The sequence below is a fragment of the Eptesicus fuscus genome, chromosome 12, assembly GCF_027574615.1.
Source record: "Eptesicus fuscus isolate TK198812 chromosome 12, DD_ASM_mEF_20220401, whole genome shotgun sequence".
Lineage (NCBI taxonomy): Eukaryota > Metazoa > Chordata > Mammalia > Chiroptera > Vespertilionidae > Eptesicus > Eptesicus fuscus.
This window is the reverse complement of record NC_072484.1, coordinates 18,703,954-18,723,752: the sequence shown is the minus strand read 5'-3', so window position 1 is coordinate 18,723,752 and position 19,799 is coordinate 18,703,954. Positions and strand designations below refer to the sequence as shown.

Sequence of the window (19,799 nt, the reverse complement as noted above, 5' to 3'; positions counted from 1 at the left end):
GATTGCTAGTTCCTCTGGGCATCTAAGAAAAGCAAATGTAAAATATTTTCTAGATGAAAATGAGAGTGCTATAAGTTTTAAATAATTTTCATAAGCAATTTGCTAAATATAATGTTCAGCACCACATATAAGAAATAGCTAGAATAAATGAGAAAACAAAGTAATATGAAAATCAAACAAACATTTAAGAGTGGAGTGGCAAACCACTAGGGCTGAAAATATTAGAGTTATAAACACAAATTATAAAACACAAAAGCTATGTATAAAGAAATAAAGACAAGATTGAAAAATTTATCTGAGAACTGGAAATTCAAAACAGAAAAAAAGAGGAAAAGAAAAGAAATCTAAAAGTAGAAGATGCCACAACTGAAATGAAGAATTCAATGAATGGATTTGTGGTTTAATAACATATTAGACACAGATGAACGAAAAATTGTGAACTTGAAGTTATGTCACAAACAGTATATCCAAAAATATATATCCAAAAGAAAACACAGAATGGCAAACACTATAGAAAAGAAAAAGACATGTAGGATAAAATGATAGTCTATCACAGAAAATTTGGCAGAAGCAATATTTAAAGAAATTCTGGTGAGATTTTTTTTATAGTGTTAAAGGTTATCAAGCCATGTGTTTCAAAAGTCCTTTGAATTCCAAGCAAAATAAATTCACAGCTAGGCCCATCATAGCATAACTATTGAAAATCAAAGATTAACAGAACATCCAAAAAGCAATCATAAACAATTAGACAGCTGAGTTTTCAATAGATATGATGAAAATCCTACCTAATAATAGACATATATGCAAATTGACCATACCTCCAACACGCCCACAAGCCACGCCCACCATCCAATCAGAGCGAGTATGCAAATTAACCCAACAAAGATGGCTACAGCCACAGAGAATAAGGTTTCCTAGGTAACAGAGGAAGCCAAGCTTTCTGCCTGCCCTTGCCAGGCCTAAGCCTCCACTCAAGCTACAAAGATTCAATTATAGAAGGTAAACAAATTCAAACAGAAATGGCGGCAGAATGGAGCTTGAGAGAGCAGGCCAGTGTTGCCCCCGGCAACAGGGGAAGCAAAGCTTTCCGCACACCCTGGCCAGGCCCACCCGCTTAAGGCAACAAAGTTTCAATTATAACCCCAACAGAAATGGCTGCTGGCCGTGGAGCAAGCCCCATGCTTGGCTCCGCTCCAGGCTACAAAGTTTCAGTTGTAGAAGGAAAATAAATTCCAGATACCAGGGCCTCCGCTTGGGTCACCAGGGGGCGTGGCCGGCCTGCAAACCACCACAGGCCCCTTGCTCAGGCTGCCCCATGCCCCAAGGGAACCCCACACTGATCCGGGATGCCCTTCAGGGCAAACCAGCTGGCCCCCACCCCTGTACCAGGCCTCTATCCTATCTAATAAAAGAGTAATATGCAGATTGATCATCACTGCAACACAAAATATAGCTGCCCCCATGTGGTCAAAGATCCTGCCCCCATGTGGACACAAGATGGCCACCACAAGATGGCCAACAGGAGAGGGCAGTTGGGAGGCACCCGGCCTGCAAGAGAGGGCAGTTGAGAAGGACCAGGCCTGCAAGGGAGGGCAGTTGGAGGTGATCAACCCTGCAGGGGAGGGAAGTTAGGGGTGACTAGGCCAGCAGAGGAGGGAAGTTGGGAGCAAACAGGCTGGCAGCAGAGTGGTTAGGTGGTGATCAGGCTGGCAGGCAGAAGCGGTTAGGGGCAATCAGGAAGGCAGGCAGGCAAGCAGTTGGGAGCCAGCAGTCCTGGATTGTGAGAGGGATGTCTGACTGCCCGTTTAGGCCCGATCCCATTGGGATCGGGCCTAAACGGGCAGTCGGACATCCCTCCAGGGGTCCCAGATTGGAGATGGTACAGGCTGGGCTGAGGGACAACCCCCCTCCATGCACAAATTTCGTGCACTGGGCCTCTAGTAAAAAGATAATGCAAGAGAAAATTGCTAACCAAGAATTCTAAACCCAGACAAACTGTATGTTTCAAGAATAAAAGGTTAATTAAGGATGTTTCAGACCAATAAAAGAAAAGTTCATCACTGGAGAAATTCTGGTGTTCTTAAGGTAGGATGATACCAATTCCAGTTACGAGGTCAAAGATGAAGGAAGGAATTAATAGCAAGGTCAATGGTAATTATTAAATAAGTCTAAATGAATATTGATGGCACAAATCAATAATGATGATTATAATAATAGCAATGTATTGTGGGAGTTAAGATATACTTAAAGTATAATTGAAAGATGAAAATTTAAAAAGATATATCACAAATTAAAATACACTACAATAATGGCATGTATTGGGATGAGGTAAATTAATTGTGCTGTTTTTCCAGGCACATCAGTGTTGTGGAGAATAAAAACACCAATTAACATTAAAATGTAATGTCTCTATTATAACCTAAGTCAGGAAATGAGGTGAGTCCTATGATGTCCCAGATAAATGCTGGGAGAGACTTCCCAGACCAAAATGCAAAGAGGAGGAATTCAGGCAGAGCCCGACAGACTCCTGAGTTGAGGAGATAGAGCTAAAATTCCTGGAAGGCCAAGGTATCTACTATTTTCAGGGCTGAGTACTGGAGAGAGTTCCACAGAGGGAACTTTTTAGAGATCTACAAAGGGAATCCCTCAAGTCTTTGGCTGAGTACTGATCAGTGCATGCATGATTGTAAATTACCAGTGCATGCATGAGAAGCTGGATAAAGAACACTAAAGGATTTGAGAGCATGATATCTGAAGTTTCCAGAGGGCTGGGAGAAATGCCTGTTCCAGGCATACTGGAAAACTTAAAAAGTCATGGAGGGCTTAGAAGGACTTTGCCTCAATAGTGGACCAAAACTAGCAATATATCAAGTGCTGCTCTTGTCCTACCTTGATTCAGCTTAAAAGCAAGATTTGAAAAGTTCAAACTGTTTCTGAATAACTTAACTGATCCCAGAATGAAGCTCAAAAATATTTATAGAAATGTAAATATATCTCATACCCATCAGAGTAATAGACAAAATTACTGGGCATAAAAAAGTAATGCAAGACAAATCTCCATGCATCTCTTCCATTTTGTACATTTTACAGAGGGTGATTGCCTTTGTTTGGCCAATCTTTTTCAGGATGGTTGTATAGCGAACAATCTTGGAAGACATCAAACTGTCTCCCTCTGGAGCAAACAACAGGTTTGCTTACAGCCTTGGAAGATAAGAATAGTGTACCTCTCCCAAGGAACAGACATGATCACTGTCCATTACAAAATAGTCAAATTATCTAAGGTCAAGCGTCCTCTCCATAATACAACCCATGGAGTGTGCAAGTTTTACTTGGTCACCCAAATGGGCATTGAGGCTCAGGAAACAAGTGCAAGTAGTCTGGCTACTGCTCTTGCTCTGAATAATAAGTCATTATTCATCTCTGGCCTAGGAGTCTGTCTTCTGTCAGCAGCCATGGAATTGTGACTAGCTACCTTATTAAGTGCAAGTGAGGTAAAATTTCAGACCCTTCCCAATTCTTGAAAAGAAGCAGAAAATTATGACCAATAGAAGAAATCAATTGATAGAAACCAATCCAAATGGCACAAATAGAGTAATAATATGAACGATCATGTTGCAAAAATATTATTATTGTACAGGTATTCCACAACTTCGAAAAAATAAAATAAGGATTTTCCATGTTAACTAGAAACATGGCTGATATAAAAATATCCAAATGGAATTTCTAGAGATTAAAAACAGTGGCTGAAAGAGAAACCAAGATGGCGGCATAGGTAAACACCTAAACTGCTGCCTCACACAACAATTTAAAACTACAACTAAAACACAAAATGGACATCATTCGGAACCACGGGAAGGCTGGCTGAGTGGAAATTCTACAACTAGAAGGAAAGAGAAAAGCACACTGAGACACAGAGGAGCTGCAGGAGGCAGAGGTACTGAGACATGCATGCACAGAGAGGGCAGGCAACTGAGTACGCAGCTGGCTTTCTCAAGCGGGAGGGAGACAAAAGCTCCCAACTGCACTTAACTCCAGTTCTGGGCGAGACTCTGGGGACCCAGACTCATTCGGGAAGAAACTGGACTGTCTGGCAGCAGGCAGAACTCGAGGGCAGCTTTCTCTCAGAAGTTCTAGCAGTGATTACCACGGGACACTGAGACACAGGGGCCTATTAGGGCAGGGCTGACGGGAAACCAATGCTGTCTGCTCTGTCCTGAAACTCCACGCCATCCAAGCTGAGCACAGAGGCTTTTGCAAGTCTTGTCTCATAAGGGTGTCTCCAGCACAGAAGTTCTCCTAGCATAGACACAGCTGATCCTCACAGCCAATTGGCCTGGAGGTCAAGTCCTCCCAGTGATACCAACAACAAGGCTTAACTACAAGACTGTGCACACAGCCCACAAAGGGGTGCACCAAAAGTGTCCACCTCAGGTAACTGGGGGAGGCTGAGCCACTGGGCCATATAGGAAACATAGCACACAAAGCCACTCTATCAACTCAGGGAAGCAACCAAAATGCAGAGACAAAGAAACAGATCACAAATGAAAGAAATGGAGGAAAGCAAATGACTGGATATGGAGTTCAAAACCACGGTTATAAGGTTTTTCAAGAATTTTCTAGAAAAGGCCGATAAATTTAGCGAGACCCTCGAGGATATGAAAAAGGACCAACTAGGAATTAAGCATACACTGACTGAAATAAAAAATATTATACAGAGATCTAACAGCAGACTAGAGGACCACAAGAATCAAGTCAAAGATTTGAAATACAAAGAAGCAGAAAACACTCAACCAGAAAAGCAAAAAGAATCCAAAAATATGAAGAAAGTGTAAGGAGCCTCTGGGACAACCTCAAGCATACCAACATCAGAACTATGGGGGTGCCAGAAGAAGAGAGAGAGCAAGATACTGAAAACCTATTTGAAGAAATAATGACTGAAAACTTACCCCACGCGGTGAAAGAAATAGACTTATAAGTCCAGGAAGCACAGAGAACCCCAAACAAAAGGAATCCAAAGAGGACCATACCAAGACACATCATAATTAAAATGCCAAGAGCAAAAGACAAAGAGAGAATATTAAAAGCAGCAAGAGAAAAACAGTTACCTACAGGGGAGCATCCATATGATTGTCAGCTGATTTCTCAACAGAAACTATTCAGGCCAGATGGGAGTGGCAAGAAATATTCAAAGTGATGAATAGCAAGAACCTACAACCAAGATTACTCTACCCAGCAAAGCTATAATTCAGAATTGAAGGTCAGATAAAGAGCTTCACAGATAAGAAAAAGCTAAAGGAGTTCATCACAACCAAACCAGTATTATATGAAATGCTGAAGGGTATTTAAGAAGAGGAAGAAGCAGCAAAAGGTAAAGATAAAAATTATGAACAACAAATACATATCTATCAACAAGTGAATCTAAAAATCAAGTGAATAAAAAAATCTGATGACAGAATAAACTGGTGAATATAATAGAATCGGGGCATAGAAAGGGAGTGGACTGACAATTCTCAGGGGGAAAGGGGTGTGGGGGGTGCAGGAAGAGACGGGACAAAAATTGTACACCTATGGATGAGGGCAGTGGGGGTGGGTAAGGGCAAAGGGTGGGGTGGGAACTGGGTGGAGGGGAACTATGGGGGAAAATGGAACAATTATAATAATCTGAACAATAAAGATTTCTTAAATTAAAAAAAAAAATTAAAAAAACAGTGTTTGAGATGAAAATCATACTTGATAGGAATCATGGCAGATTAGATACTGCAAAAGAAAAGATTAGTGAATTTTAAGCTACAGCAATAGAAACTATTCAAATTAAAACAGAGAACAGCCCAGCCAGTGTGGCTCCTTAGTTGAGAATCGACCTATGAACTAGGAGGTCATGGATTGATTCCAGTCAGGGCACATGTCTGGGTTGTGGGCTCAATCTCCAAGTGGGGGGCATGCAGGAGGCAGCCTATCAATGATTCTCTCTCATCATTGATGTTTCTATATCTCTCTTCCTCTCCCTTCCTCTCTTAAATCAATAAAAATATATATTTAAAAAAACAGAATAAGAGTCTGAGGAAAAAGAGAAGGCTCTCGATGAGCTATGGAACAACTCCAAGGATAATTCCAATTCCAATATATATGCATTAAAACCTCTGAAGACAGATCTGAGAGGGAAAGACAGAAAAAAATATCTGAGTAAATTATGAATGATATTTTCAAAGATTTCATTAAAACTATGAACCCATATATCCAAGAATTTATATGACCCAACACACAAAATTCATAAAGAAAATTATAGCTAAGTACATCATACCCAACTTGCTCAACATTAGTGATAAAGAGAAATATCTCAAAAGCAATATCATAAGGAAAAGGCAGGTTACATAAAGAGGAACAAACACAAGGATGAAGCAGAAGTCTCATCAGAACCTATAAACTACAATTACAGGAAGAAACAAAGATGAATCTCAAAAATATTAAACTGAAGAAGGCATAAAAGCTTATATTCTGTACAATTCCTTTATGTCAACATTTAAAAGTAGGAAAAATAACTATGATAGAAAGCTGTGCTTACATGATAAAAACAAAATCTAGGTAGTTATTACTATGACAGTTGTTATTGGTTAACTGGTGATGAGAAAGAGGTACTGATTAGACTGTGAGCTGGAATTCTTTCTGCGGTGAATGGTTACCTTAAGGATATTTTCTACTTGCTTTTGGTTAATTGAGCTCTGTATTTTTTTGCATGTACTTTTCTGTATGTTGCATTTTTATAAAATAATTAAAATAGGAAAGAAGAAATAGAGGTAATAAGGAAGGAAATTAGGGAGAACAAAAAAGAAAGGAAATATCAACAGCAGAGTTTATAAAACAAAGATTATGGTGAGGATTGGGGTTATTGCATACAAGGCTGTCTTCCATAAAAGCAATTAAAAACTAAAAATCATGCTATGCTACAGGTTCTGACAATGTTAGGTTTAAGAATAATTTGAAATTTTTTGTGATACAAATAGAATTAAATAACAATAGAATTAAAGGAAGATATCTTACTTTCTGAATTTTCAGATCATACCAAACATGAGAGTATAGTCAGTAATGCAAACGATAATTTTAAAAAGTAGTCTAACACAGGACAATATATCAAATAAGATGGCAGAAATACATGCAAATAGTTATGATAGTAAATGTAATTAAGTTACTTTATTAAGTGTTAAAAACCAGTCCGATTGAATTCATTTCAGTAAAATACCATATTTTCCGGCGTATAAGATGACTGGGCGTATAGAAGATTTTCCTGGGTTAAAAAGTCGTCTTATACGCCAGAAAATACGGTACTAAGAGATTAAAAATACAAAGTTAGAAAAAGCTGTAGTTGGGAAAGGAACATCAAAAGAAAACACAAAAAACTTCTTTAGAATATATCCAGTTAGGTTTCTAGCAAAATGTCTCAAGTGAGAAAGTTTGTCATTTTATATCAATAACTAGAGGCCCAGTGCATGAAATTCATGCATTGGTACTGTCCCTAGGGCTGGCCGGCCATCAAAGTGCAAGCATCTGGCATGGAAGGGCAGGTCCCAGCTGACCTCTAGGTCCTGGGAAGCACCTGGGCCCTACACGCCCCCAAACCCCTCTGACTGAGTAATGGTGCCCAAGTCCCCATGCAAAGATGCAGTGAGTGCAGCCAGACACCATGGGCCGGGGTGCAGTGTGGGCCTCTGGGCCACACACCAGCGCTGCACAGAAGCCAGGCAGGCAGCATGATTTCTCCCAGCCAGCCTCGCAGACCAGCTCCTGCACTAACCCACAGGGAGCCTGACCGGCTCCTGTGGTCCCAGAGGCTGCGCAGGTGCAGGGCAGGTGTCCCTGAGGAGGGTAGCAGGGGGAGTGAGAGCAAGCTTCGTGAATACCCCACATTCTCACCACATCTCCGTCCCCATCACCCCTGCCCCCAGGTAGCCTGGGAGAGGTTATAGTGCATGGCCTACGCCCACCATGTTCCACGTTGCCCCCTGGTGGTCAGCGCACATCGTAGCAAGGAGTCAAACTCCTGGTCAAATGACTGCCCGAGGGGACAATTTGCATATTAGGCTTTTATCATATAGGATATTTAAACCCCTGATTAAATATAACAATAATGGGTTTTTATGTGTCAGATGATATGAAAAGATACAATATGAATAAAATCCCATTGGAAATGCAATGGTGCATTCCCATATATATTTTCAATCAATGACAGAATAAATAGACTAAATAATGACATGGAATCTTTGAAAAATGTGATTAACAGTGCAGTACTACTGTTGGAATAGACAGGCTGATCAATGAAACAGGAAAAAGAGTTTAGAAATAGACCCAAGGAGATATGGGATTTTAGTACATATTTTGGCTGACAGTTCAAAGACAGATGACTCACTGAATGGTATTAAGACAACTATTTGACATTTGGAAAAATAAGCTGACTCCCAATCTCATTCCTTATACCAGCTTCAATTCTAGAAGGATCAAGGATTAAATATAAAAATGAAACTATAATCAGAACCAAATCTGGGTGAACTGTGAAGAGCCAATGGCTGCCTAGGAGGCGGAGCTTTTGATGCTGACTGGCATAGAAACTGACCAATCAGAACATAATCTGGGTGAACTGTGAAGGCAGAACCTAAAATGGGGGCTGAGGAGGGGTTTTAAGGGCAACAGCTGTTTGGTGTAAGGTGTAAAAAAGCAGTTCAATTTTTTAATGACCGGTTTGGCAGTATAGTGCATATGGCTGGCTATCAGTCCAGATATAGGGATTATGTATTTGTCTGCCAAGAGCATCTCCTCCTGATGAAAAAGGCTTTTAACACCCCCCCCCCCATTTAAGCAGTTCTATCCTATATAATCTATCTATACTACTTTCTGAATTTTCCAGAAAAGATCATACCAAACATGAGAGTATAGTCAGTATAACACACACACACACACACACACACACCCCAGTGCACGAATTTCATGCATCGGGCCTCTAGTTATAATTATGAAGACATGACCTATCTCTTCATTACTTAAAGAAATGCAGATAAAACATGATTTTATCTTTTCTTTTTGAATATAGTATATTTCAGCAGGATTGAAAATGCATAGCATTAGTCTGAATAGGGTGTCCAAACACACACACCATTAGTGGGAGACTAATGGGCATAATCTCCTCATCAGTAATTTTGACAAAACCTAATAAATGGTGAAATGTTCATATTTCAATCCAAAAATTATGCTTTGGGAATTTATTTTAAATTAACACCCACCAAAATTATAGAGATATTCATTCACAAAAATGTTCATTGCAATAATTTAATGACACGAAGAAAACATCCAAATGTTTGTCCATAAAATGGAATAAGATACATCTTTTAAAAACAAGATTTCTGAAGAAATTATCATGACAGTATAAAGATGCTTATAAAATATGAGTTAAAATAGCAAAAATCAAAGCATTTATATATTTCTGTATATGCATATATGTACACATAACAGGTACACATTTACATACATATATATAGTTATGTACATACCTGTGTGCACACACAAGAGTGATAGCAGTTTACAATATTAACAGTGTCAACCCCTCAGTTGTAAATATCTGTACTATTAATACTTGCATGCCTTTTCAGTGTTTCTATAAAGAAATTGCCTTTCTTTTGTAACTACAAAAAAAAAAAATTTTAGAAATAATTTTGGAAAATATTTGCCCTAGGAAAAAACTAAGGATGGCTAAAAGATAATCAAATTCACTCTAATCAAAATTTTGCTCTTAGCTGGGGTACTTTAGACATGGAAAGGTACAATTGTTTTTATTCTCACCCGAGGACATGGTTATTGATTTGAGAGAGAGAGAGAGAGAAACAATGATGTGATTTTAAAAATTGATGGGTTGCCTCCCACAAATCGAATCCTCAACCTAGGTATGTGCCCTGACCAAGAATGGAAACCATAACCTTTTTGGGTAATGGAAGATGCTCTAACCAACGGAGCTACCCTGCCAGAGCAACAAAAAATACCATTTTGAAGAACAGCAGAAATAACGTTTTAAGTTTAACAAAAGAACACAATTTCTATTATCCTTAAGACAAACATCAAAGAAACAAAGTCTTTGTCCTTAGGAAGACAGAAGCATCTAATAATCTACAAACAATAAAACCACATTGTTGTTGCTATTGTTTAAAAACAGTCCATTTGAAAAGTGAGTTTAGGTTTATCCTCTAGAAATGTTTAATTCCAGACTGATGTTCCCAGACAAATTTTTATGCAAATTAATTAAAACATTAGCTTGAGCCAAACTTAATTACCAGGGCTCCAGGAAGCAAACATGTGATCTATTTCTAAAGAAAATGGAATGGATTTTTGGATTATCTTTTCTAATGGTCCCTCCCATTAGTATGGATGACTGAGCTCACTGTATAAAAAATATAAATATAAACTGCAGGATCCTTTAAGTTTTTTTGTTTCTTAGCCAGGAGGGATTAGGTCAAAAGACAGGGGGTAGAATTCAACTAGACTGAATGTGAAGAGGTAAACATAAAACTTGCCCCATGGGGTCAAGAAAGCAAGATGGAATGTTGGAATGTCTGGGTGCACTAGAGAGAAAGGCAGATGGGCTGGAGTCATCATTAACAGGCAGCAGGCCTGGGTACCAGGCAAAGAACCACACATGCCTCTGTGTGATATGCCAAACCCTGGCTTGGTTCAGGAATAAGCAGTTATGATTATTCTTAGATTTCAAATCTATACACTTCATTTCTTCTATTTTTTTTTTACTAACTTTCAGAAAAATTAGAAAATATTTCCATTTCAAGCAAAGATTGCTAAAATAGGTAAACATAATGGGACAAGAGGAAAAAGGCAGAGGAGAGAGATACTACACAAAAGTCTTGCAATGGCCTCTCATCCACAAAGTTAAGGGACAGACCTTGCTAGTCACAGAGAAAAGCCCTAGTTAGTACTCATCAACAGCCATAGGCTGCCTCCTGGGGTAGCCCCACCATATCAGCAGTGCCCCTGGCTCTGATCTCCCTATTCCTGATAGCATTCCTCTAAAAATATCCAAGTGGAGCAATGGGACTGGATATGCACAAGAATACAGAGTGGCTTGCTTTTCCTCTCTCTCTCTCTCTCTCTCTTCATTGTTCAGATCACAAATAATGAGTTCAGGTCACAGCAATGACTTTGAGAGTTCCCAATATTCACAGTGAGAGAGAAGGAGGCTCACTCGATAAACAGTGAAGGTTCCCTCTCAATATCATCTTCCCAATAAATAAATGTCAAAGTGACTAGAAACTTTAGCAGGAGACATATCCTCATATAAAGCCAAATAGAGAATATAAGATATTATCTAGTTTATTTGGCCTTAAAAATAATAATGAAAGTAAATCCCAAAGAACATCCAGTTCTCCTTTCATGGTTCTTTGCCATCAATATAGTATATTGAGCATGAAGAGCTTAGTAGCCTAAGGCACTTATTGCTAGAGGGTGTGATGGGAAGTAAGTTACAGTCCCTGATTACTATTTACAGATATTGATAGGTACTATAATGGGAAAATTAAATAGTTATTTATTGATCACTCCTTATCAGTAGGTGTTGGGAAGGAAAATACGAATAAAACACAATCTCTGTCTTCACAATGTTTATAACCTGGTAAAAGTGACTAAAGCAGACAAAGCTATTATTACAGTGTACTAAGGAGAATAATAAATAGATGAATGAGCAAAGGAACTCAATAACCAAAGATGTGATCACTTTTTATGGTCCCTAAAGGTGAGAAGGGTGGAAATGGGTCTGGGGCCGTGGTCGGCAAACTTAGGCTTGCGAGCCACATGTGGCTCTTTGGCCCCTTGAGTGTGGCTCTTCCACAAAATACCATGGCCTGGGTGAGTCTATTTTGAAGAAGTGGTGTTAGAAGAAGTTTAAGTTTAAAAAAATTGGCTCTCAAAAGAAATTTCAATCGTTGTACTATTGATATTTGGCTCTGTTGACTAATGAGTTTGCAGACCACTGGTCTGGGTGAAAGATGTTTCCTGGTTCCTCCATATTAAAGAATTTTGTGATTAGTATCATGACAGTAAAGAATAAAAAGCACAAGTGAAATTCTCATACATTTCAGGAGGGAGTGCAAATGGGGCAAACGCTTTGGAACATTGTTTTTTAGGACCTAGGAAAGCTAAACATGTATGTTGCCTATTCCTTAGTAGTTTCACAGGTGAATTCATACCTAAGGCAGATGAGTACATATGAGCACTTATGTCCAGCAAAAAAAAATGTGCAATAATTTTTAGCAGTATTATTCATAATAGCCCCATCTTGAAAATAATTTGACATTTTAACATCTATATAATGTTGAATAATCAGACAGTGGAATAGTCTACTTCAATGAAAAATAGTGAATTTATGAGTGCATGCAGCAACTCAGATTAACCTCAGAGAAAACGTGTAAAAAAGTAAGATACAATACAGCACATACATTATGTTCTGTTTGTATTAAATTCAAAAACAGAAGAATTACCTGTGGGGGCAGGGAGGGTATCTGTAGGCACCAACAGAGAGAGCAGAGCCCTTGGTACTAGAAATGTTCTTGATCTGGATGGTGATTGACAGGGAGATACATGGTTGTATATTTAAAAACCTGTCCTCTTAAGGCTTGAGTGTTTTACTATATGCAAGCTATACTTCAATTTTAAAAATTAAAAGGCAAAAGCACAAAAAAAAAAGAAAAAGGGATTAGTAGTCAGATAAACCTACTTAAGAATTTTGAAAGCAGAATAGGGTTCATAATACTTACTTTACAGGCCTGATATGATTAGAGAAAATGTGAATAAAATGGGTAGACAATGTATGGCATTTGGATGGAATCAATAATTTGCAAATGTATTTCCTAGGCTAGTGCTTCGCAAGATTTAGTGTGCAAATGGAACACCTAGAAATGTTAAAATGCACACTCTGATTCTGCAGGTCTGACATGAGGCCTGAAATCCTGTCGTTTTGAAAAGCTCTCAGGAAATTCTAATGTTTCTTGCCCATGCACCACACTTTGAGTAGCGATAGGGAGAAAGGCGGATGAATAGGGTTTATCAGCAGTGGACAGGTCTTGATCAAATACATATTTTAAATGATATTACTGTTAGCAATTCAACACACACACACACACACACACACACACACACACACACAAGAGCCAAGAGAGACAATATATCTCTGAATGAAGAAAGGCAATGGGGACTATATAGGGAAAAAAAAAAGCATTTTTCAGAATCGTCAAATCTTGGCATTTTATTGAATTTTAGAAGTGATGACAGAAAGACATCAAAGGCAGCTTGAGGTTTTTAGCTTCAAAGTTCAAATATACTATAGTTGTAATTTTTTATCAGATCCTTTTGAATAAAATTGAGCTCAAGAGCAATGGATGTCAAAAAAGTACTTTTTTTTTTAGAGTTGGTCAGTCTGTCAGAGAATGAACCAAGGGGAAGTACTATAGCAGGCAGATTAAGAATAGTTGTTTAAAGAGGAAGCTATAAAGATGAGAGGTTGTTTAAGTCATCTGTGCTGTAGTAACAACCTCAAAAGTCCCAAAAACTTACAACAACGAAAGTTTGCCATGTCACTGCTTGGTTCTGTTCCACAAGTTTTAGGCTGAAGGAGCATACTCTTTCAGGAGAAAGAGATGCAGGAAACATGAAATGGATCTTGAAACTTCTGCTTAAATGTAGTACCCAGCATGCTTGTTGCTGTGCCGTTTTCTTAAACCAAGTCACATGAATAGGCCTGGCATCAATGAGGTGGGAAGATACACTTGTCGCACAGGGGCCCTGACAGGTCACATGGTCACAGACAGGGAAGTAGTGCCCTCTTACAGAAAGCAGTAGGGACAGGTTGGAACAGTAATGCAATCTACCACAGGACTGTAAGCAGGCAAACAGCCCAAGCTCCTCTGCATCCCCTTCATGCCTATAACCACCCCTAGCTCTGGCTTTTTTTTTTTTTTTTAATTCAACAGTGAAATAGCCTCAGCATAAAATATGTTATTAATAGGCAAAATGGAAAGATTTCCATTTTCTCTCTTAATGAGCACTTAAATGTTTTAATCTCTACCAGGAAGGGGAGGGGGAGAAGCCAGGGTGTGTAGAAGAAAACCATTACTACTTAGTAGATAATCAGCCTCAGAGTAACTAAGAGTTGGCTGAATTCCCTCCTGACCTTGGCTATATTTAGTAGGTGCCATTAGAGAATAGTGGAGCTGTTAGGTGACCCAATCTGTGTGTACTCATGTTACTCAAGTTTCTCATGCTCTATTGATGGAAGAATGAACATGCAAGTAGTGTTTCAATTTTCCAGGAATCTTCAATACAGGAACTATCTATATCTTAAAGGAAACTTAAATGTAATTAACTCGTGCAGCCCAGAAATCATTTAAAATTTCAAAACTTCCAGGTTGTGTCCATTGCTGGTAGTACATTCATAAGCCAAATACTAATTATACCAGTCAGCTCAAAGAAGAGTTTTTGTCTAAATTATCTGGATATTTTTTATAAAATAATGGCGATAAATTTGATTTGCAAAATGATATCTTTACCCTCCACTTTCTTCAAAACTATTTTCTACCTATCTATGTACTAGTATGATCAAAGCATGGTTTCTGAAATTTTTGCTTTTTCAAACCAGGGATAAAGCTATGGTCATGCATATCACATTTCTTTTGTTTTTTAATCACTCTTTTTAACAGGCCAAGAGAATGATTCAGTGAAAAATGAGATAAAAATTGAGGAAGAGTCACAGAGCTCATACATGGAAACAGAAGGTACTGAAACCAGGACATATTGTTAGCTGAGAATGAGATGAAACTATGAACCATGACTCTTATACAGACTTGTGTGTGAGCGGTGTGCATGTGTGTTTTTAGGCAGTGATTTACAGAGTATGACAAGAGTGTTCTGTTTTGTATGCCTATTAAAAATTGGAGGGCTCGGGGAGAATTGTATTAAACTTTCTGTGCTTTAGTAATTGTGCTTTGTCAATGATTTCAACTAAAATATCCTTGAGTATCATTCCTTCTCATTCTATTTAGAGCTTTCATCAAACCAAGAAGATATCACGATTGTGGACCAACCAGAAGTGGTCCCACTAACAGATGCCCAAGAAGAAAAAGAAGGTGAAAAAGGTAGGACTGCTCTTACATTAAACCATCAAAATAGAGAGTTCCTTTGGATTCCTGCCCAGAATTCACCATCAGAGTGATCCTTATGCAATTGCAGTCTGTTAAGGGCCAGGGCAGGGGGGCGGGGGTAAACATTGCTTTAATCCTAAACCTACTTTTGTGAGTAGAATATTATCAAGTAGCAAGAGAAGATACTTATAACAGTTTTTTGTCCTTTTAAATAGTAAAAAAATTTAATTTAGATTCCACTTAATTTAAAGATTATGTTATTGAGAAAGCCTATAAGATATCAAAATTATGAACTAGATAGATGAGTCCTAGAAAATTTTAAATGGTTATAAAACAAATGTCACCTTTAGTATTGACTTTATTCTGTCATCCTTTATATAGTAGTGATTAAAGAAACAATTTATGTAAAATATGTACATTACATGAACCTTCTAAATTGCAAGCTTTGTCTGGTAATATTAGGATGCCATAATATAGAATACTGTTAAAAATGACAGCATTATTATAATTTTTGAAGACAAAAGAGGAATGAACACTGTAAATTTTAAAACAGTATTTGGGGCAAGAAGTCAATATATTGGAGTAAAGATAGAAATCTTTCTTAAGAATCTATTTTAAAAAACCATTATCAAAGAAATTCAATATTTACTGAAGAACTTGAAGAATTCCATTTTCATATATAAAGCAATCTCTTAAAAGAAACTAAAATATGAAATATGAAGTGAAATGATTTCTCTGGAACACTATATCATAAATCATGCTGCTCTTAAATAAATATGTGTTTGCAAAGCAGTTGTAAAGTAATAACTTGATAGGCCTTATTTATAGAACACAGTGATCAATTTTGTTTCCAAATTAAAATGCAGATATGATTTCAATTGTAAAATCAGGTCAATAGTAGCTACAGCTTCCAAATTATGAACTCTTCTTGACAGGAGCATTGATACGGTTTAATTAGTAAGTCATGTTAGTGATTATGACACCTCTTTTTTTTTTAATTTTCATATAGAGCCCAATATTCTTCCATGTCTCTGCATCTAATAGCCTTTCTCTATTGCAAATTCTAGTTCAGGCTTATGACACCATGTTACTAGCAAGTCAAGTAAATGAGATATTTGGAGTATTGTATGTATGACCATGATAACAGACATTTGATACACTTACTTTAGCCCCAGTTACCTGGCATTGATCCCTTCAATTGTACTTTTAAAATATAAAATGCCCAGTGGTGCTTGCCTGAATAGTTTCTCTATAGCAGAAATTATTTATTTTGTAAGTGTCTGTCAAGACATGCCAATGAGAAACATTAAATGGGTATACATATCCTTTTTAGTAGCTTGTCCTACAGGAAAAAAACTCATATTCAGCACACATGGGCATGTCACCCTCCTCACAGCGACTTCTCTAGCATTGAGTACTCCTGTAATTACTGAGGAGTTGGTTAACTACCCACTGTTTACCCCTCCCTTGTGAGACTACCAATCTCTTCTGCAAACAGGGCAATGACATGTGAGAAAGAAATGAGGTCAACTTCTGCTACTGGACTGTCAAAACGCTGAAGTTTAATGTGTTTTGTTAAGATCTGACTTTTATCTGTAGGAGAGTAATAATGCCTGTGGTCATGAATTAACTACATTGTCCCTTCCCTTCTTTACCACAGATACTTAGATTCACCTTGCCTTGAATATTTCTGTTTAAGTTTGAAATAACTTAACATGCATTACCTTTATTGTTTTATTAGAGGCCCAGTGCATGAAATTTGTGCATGGGGGGGGGGGGGCGGGGTCCCTCAGCCCAGCCTGCACCCTCTCCAATATGGGACCCCTGCAGGGATCGGGCCTAAACTGGCAGTCGGGCATCCCTGTCACAATCCGGGACTGCTGGCTCATAACCACTCACCTGCCTGCCTGCCTGATTGCCCCTAACCACTCTGCCTTCCAGTCTGATAGCCCCCTAACCACTCCTCTGCCGGCCTGATTGACACCTAACTGCTCCTCTGCCAGAATGATTGTCCCCAACTGCCTTCTCCTGAGGGGCTGAGGGGACTGGGGGACTGAGGCCGGATGAGGCTGAATGCTGCGGGGACTGGATGAGGTGGGGCTGAGGGGACTGGGGGACTGAGGCTGAATGAGGCAGGCTTAGGGAACTAGGGGACTCTGGCTGGATGAGGCAGGGCTGAGGGGACTGGGGACTGAGGCTGGATGAGGCTGAATGCTGCGGGGACTGGATGAGGTGGGGCTGAGGGGACTGGGGGACTGAGGCTGAATGAGGCAGGCTTAGGGAACTAGGGGACTCCGGCTGGATGAGGCAGGGCTGAGGGGACTGGGTTCCACCATCTTGTGGCTGTGGGTGCCACCATCTTGTGAGGGCGTGGCAGTCAATTAGCATATTCCCTCTTTATTGGCTGTGGGTGCTGCCATCTTATGAGGGCACGATGGCCATTTAGCATGTTCCCTCTTCGTTAGATAGGATTATTTGCTTTAAAGCAAAGCTAAAAGCTATTCTGTTACATGTAAGAAAAGTGACCAAAGGAAAATGGAGCAACGTAGATTCAGGGTGCTCTGCCCCTAATTAGCAAGCTGGGTGAACCTGGACAAGTTATTTAATCTTTCAATGCCTCAGTTTTCTTATCTGTAAGATGGTGATGACAAAAGTCACATCAGTTGTGGTGAAAGTTTGAGTTAACACATGAAAAGCTTCCAGTACCTGGGGCACAGGAAGCATGCCATAAGTGTTTAGTATTTATCATAATTTGATAAATTGGTGACAAAGTCAAGAGAATCCACATATGGAGTTCCACAAATACATTCATTGTCCTTCCTAACTATTTGCATCTATATAAACTTTATGTATGCTACATTATCCTTCAACAAAAATTGTTCTGCACATTCCATTTTTAGCACCATCACCTGCAGGGAGTTTCAATAGGCATTTTTTTCTATAAAGGTAAAATAATTAATAAAAGGTGAGATGAAAGGTATCTCTCTTATTCATAAAGTCCTTTTTCTTTGTCAAGATCTCAATCTTCTGTTTGAGAATGCTGAATGAACCATAATTTTAATTTATTTTTAATTGAGAATTGACAGACCACATTATAATAGTTTTGTTACCGGTGAGGAGAAGTCCTTGTCCCCACCTTTGTTCATGGGAGTGGAATTCTTGCAATATCCCAAGAAAAAGAATTTTCTGACACACACACAGGAGAGTCAGTAATGTTTGCATGGAATTAAATCCCTGAGTTTCCAAGGTCCCCTCTCTCTCAGTCCCACCATAAAATATATGTAACTGTGGCTTTGATAGTGCTAGAATTAGAGCCAGTGTCCAGAGTTTCTGTTCCATGCTGGAACAGTCCAATGTACCAACAGGCTGGCTTAGTTTGTGTTTCCTGTTGCAGTCCATCAGTTCATTTCATGTGGGGTCTGCATGGCCATGAATAAAAGGAAGCAGGAATGAGTGAGTCTCATGAGCCCAAAGCCAGGAGAGCAACAAGAAAGAGTGAACTGCTTTGTTTAGGGGATTATGTATTCCCAAATTTTCATGGGCTTGAAGTAGCCACAGCCATTCTGGACAATTCATGGTTCCCCAGGCTAGATTGACAAGCCTTCCCTATGTCACCCCAGCTTTACTGAGCGTGTGTCTATCTCCCCTTCGTTGGATCCCTTCTCTCAGTAGTCTGCATAGAATGGGTTAGTGGTTCCCTGGGGAGTGCAAAATTGCAGGTTCCTGCCCAAATGACATGACTATAATGTCTGACCTTCCATTTGTTCCTTTTCTATTATTAATATCTAGCTAATTACAAAGGTATCAGTCCCCCTTTAGAGAGAACTAATCTCTTTGTAATCCTACAAAGGGCAAATAGACAAAGGACTCGATATCTTCTTCTAAATGCTTCTTGGTGTCAAGGGGCATAGATCTGCCTATCCCAAGGCTTAGAGTTTTCCCCCTATCTGACAGAGGAAGAGGAAGCAAAAAGGAATGAGTCTTCATGTAGGGAAGAGGGATTTTTCATAGTTCAGGTCAATCTAGTGTCCCTGGGAGGTGGCAAGGTGATGTCCAGAGTCTAGCTTGTTGGAAAAACCGGCATCCTTGTTTTATTCTAGAAGTGAAAAACTTGACAATAAAGTTAAAAGGCATAATTCAAATATAAGGGGACTTATAGTAACTAAAGGTCTGGTGAGAGGTATAAACCCATGTAATAAAGGAAAATATGAGTAATTTTACAATATTCTAGATTAGGTTGGAGGAGTGGCTTCCCTGGAGGCAGGTGGGTCGAACCTTTCTGAAGCTCTTCTGCCCATCATACTTAACTTAAATAAGCTAAAGCAAATATTATAAAATTTCCCCCATGAGAAACTCTGGGCCTCTTCTGTCTGAACCATTTGGGCATAAAAGGAAAAGCAATTTCAAGCAATGCCAATAGACTGTCCATACTTCATTGACTCAACCATAAGTCCAAACTGTTGAGTCTAATTTCAGGAGACAGTGATGCAGATGGCTCCTAAAGTCAGATTTATATTGTGTGAACAAGCAATCAGGCAAATAAGGACATACATTCTATGAAAATAGAAGACTACAAAACACAAAGGTTAATGAAAACAGCAAATCATAAACCAGTTGAGAAGA

At 39.0% G+C, this 19,799-nt stretch overlaps 1 protein-coding gene across 1 annotated transcript in view; it reads left to right on the top strand.

The window, feature by feature from the left end:
* MACROD2 (mono-ADP ribosylhydrolase 2) overlaps positions 1–19,799 on the top strand; it is a 1,996,248-nt gene that overhangs the window by 1,911,648 nt on the left and 64,801 nt on the right. The window contains exons 15-16 of the mRNA XM_054724198.1: positions 14,736–14,810; positions 15,078–15,170. Of these exons, the coding sequence (XP_054580173.1) occupies positions 14,736–14,810; positions 15,078–15,170 (168 nt within the window). The remainder of the gene's footprint in view (positions 1–14,735; positions 14,811–15,077; positions 15,171–19,799) is intronic.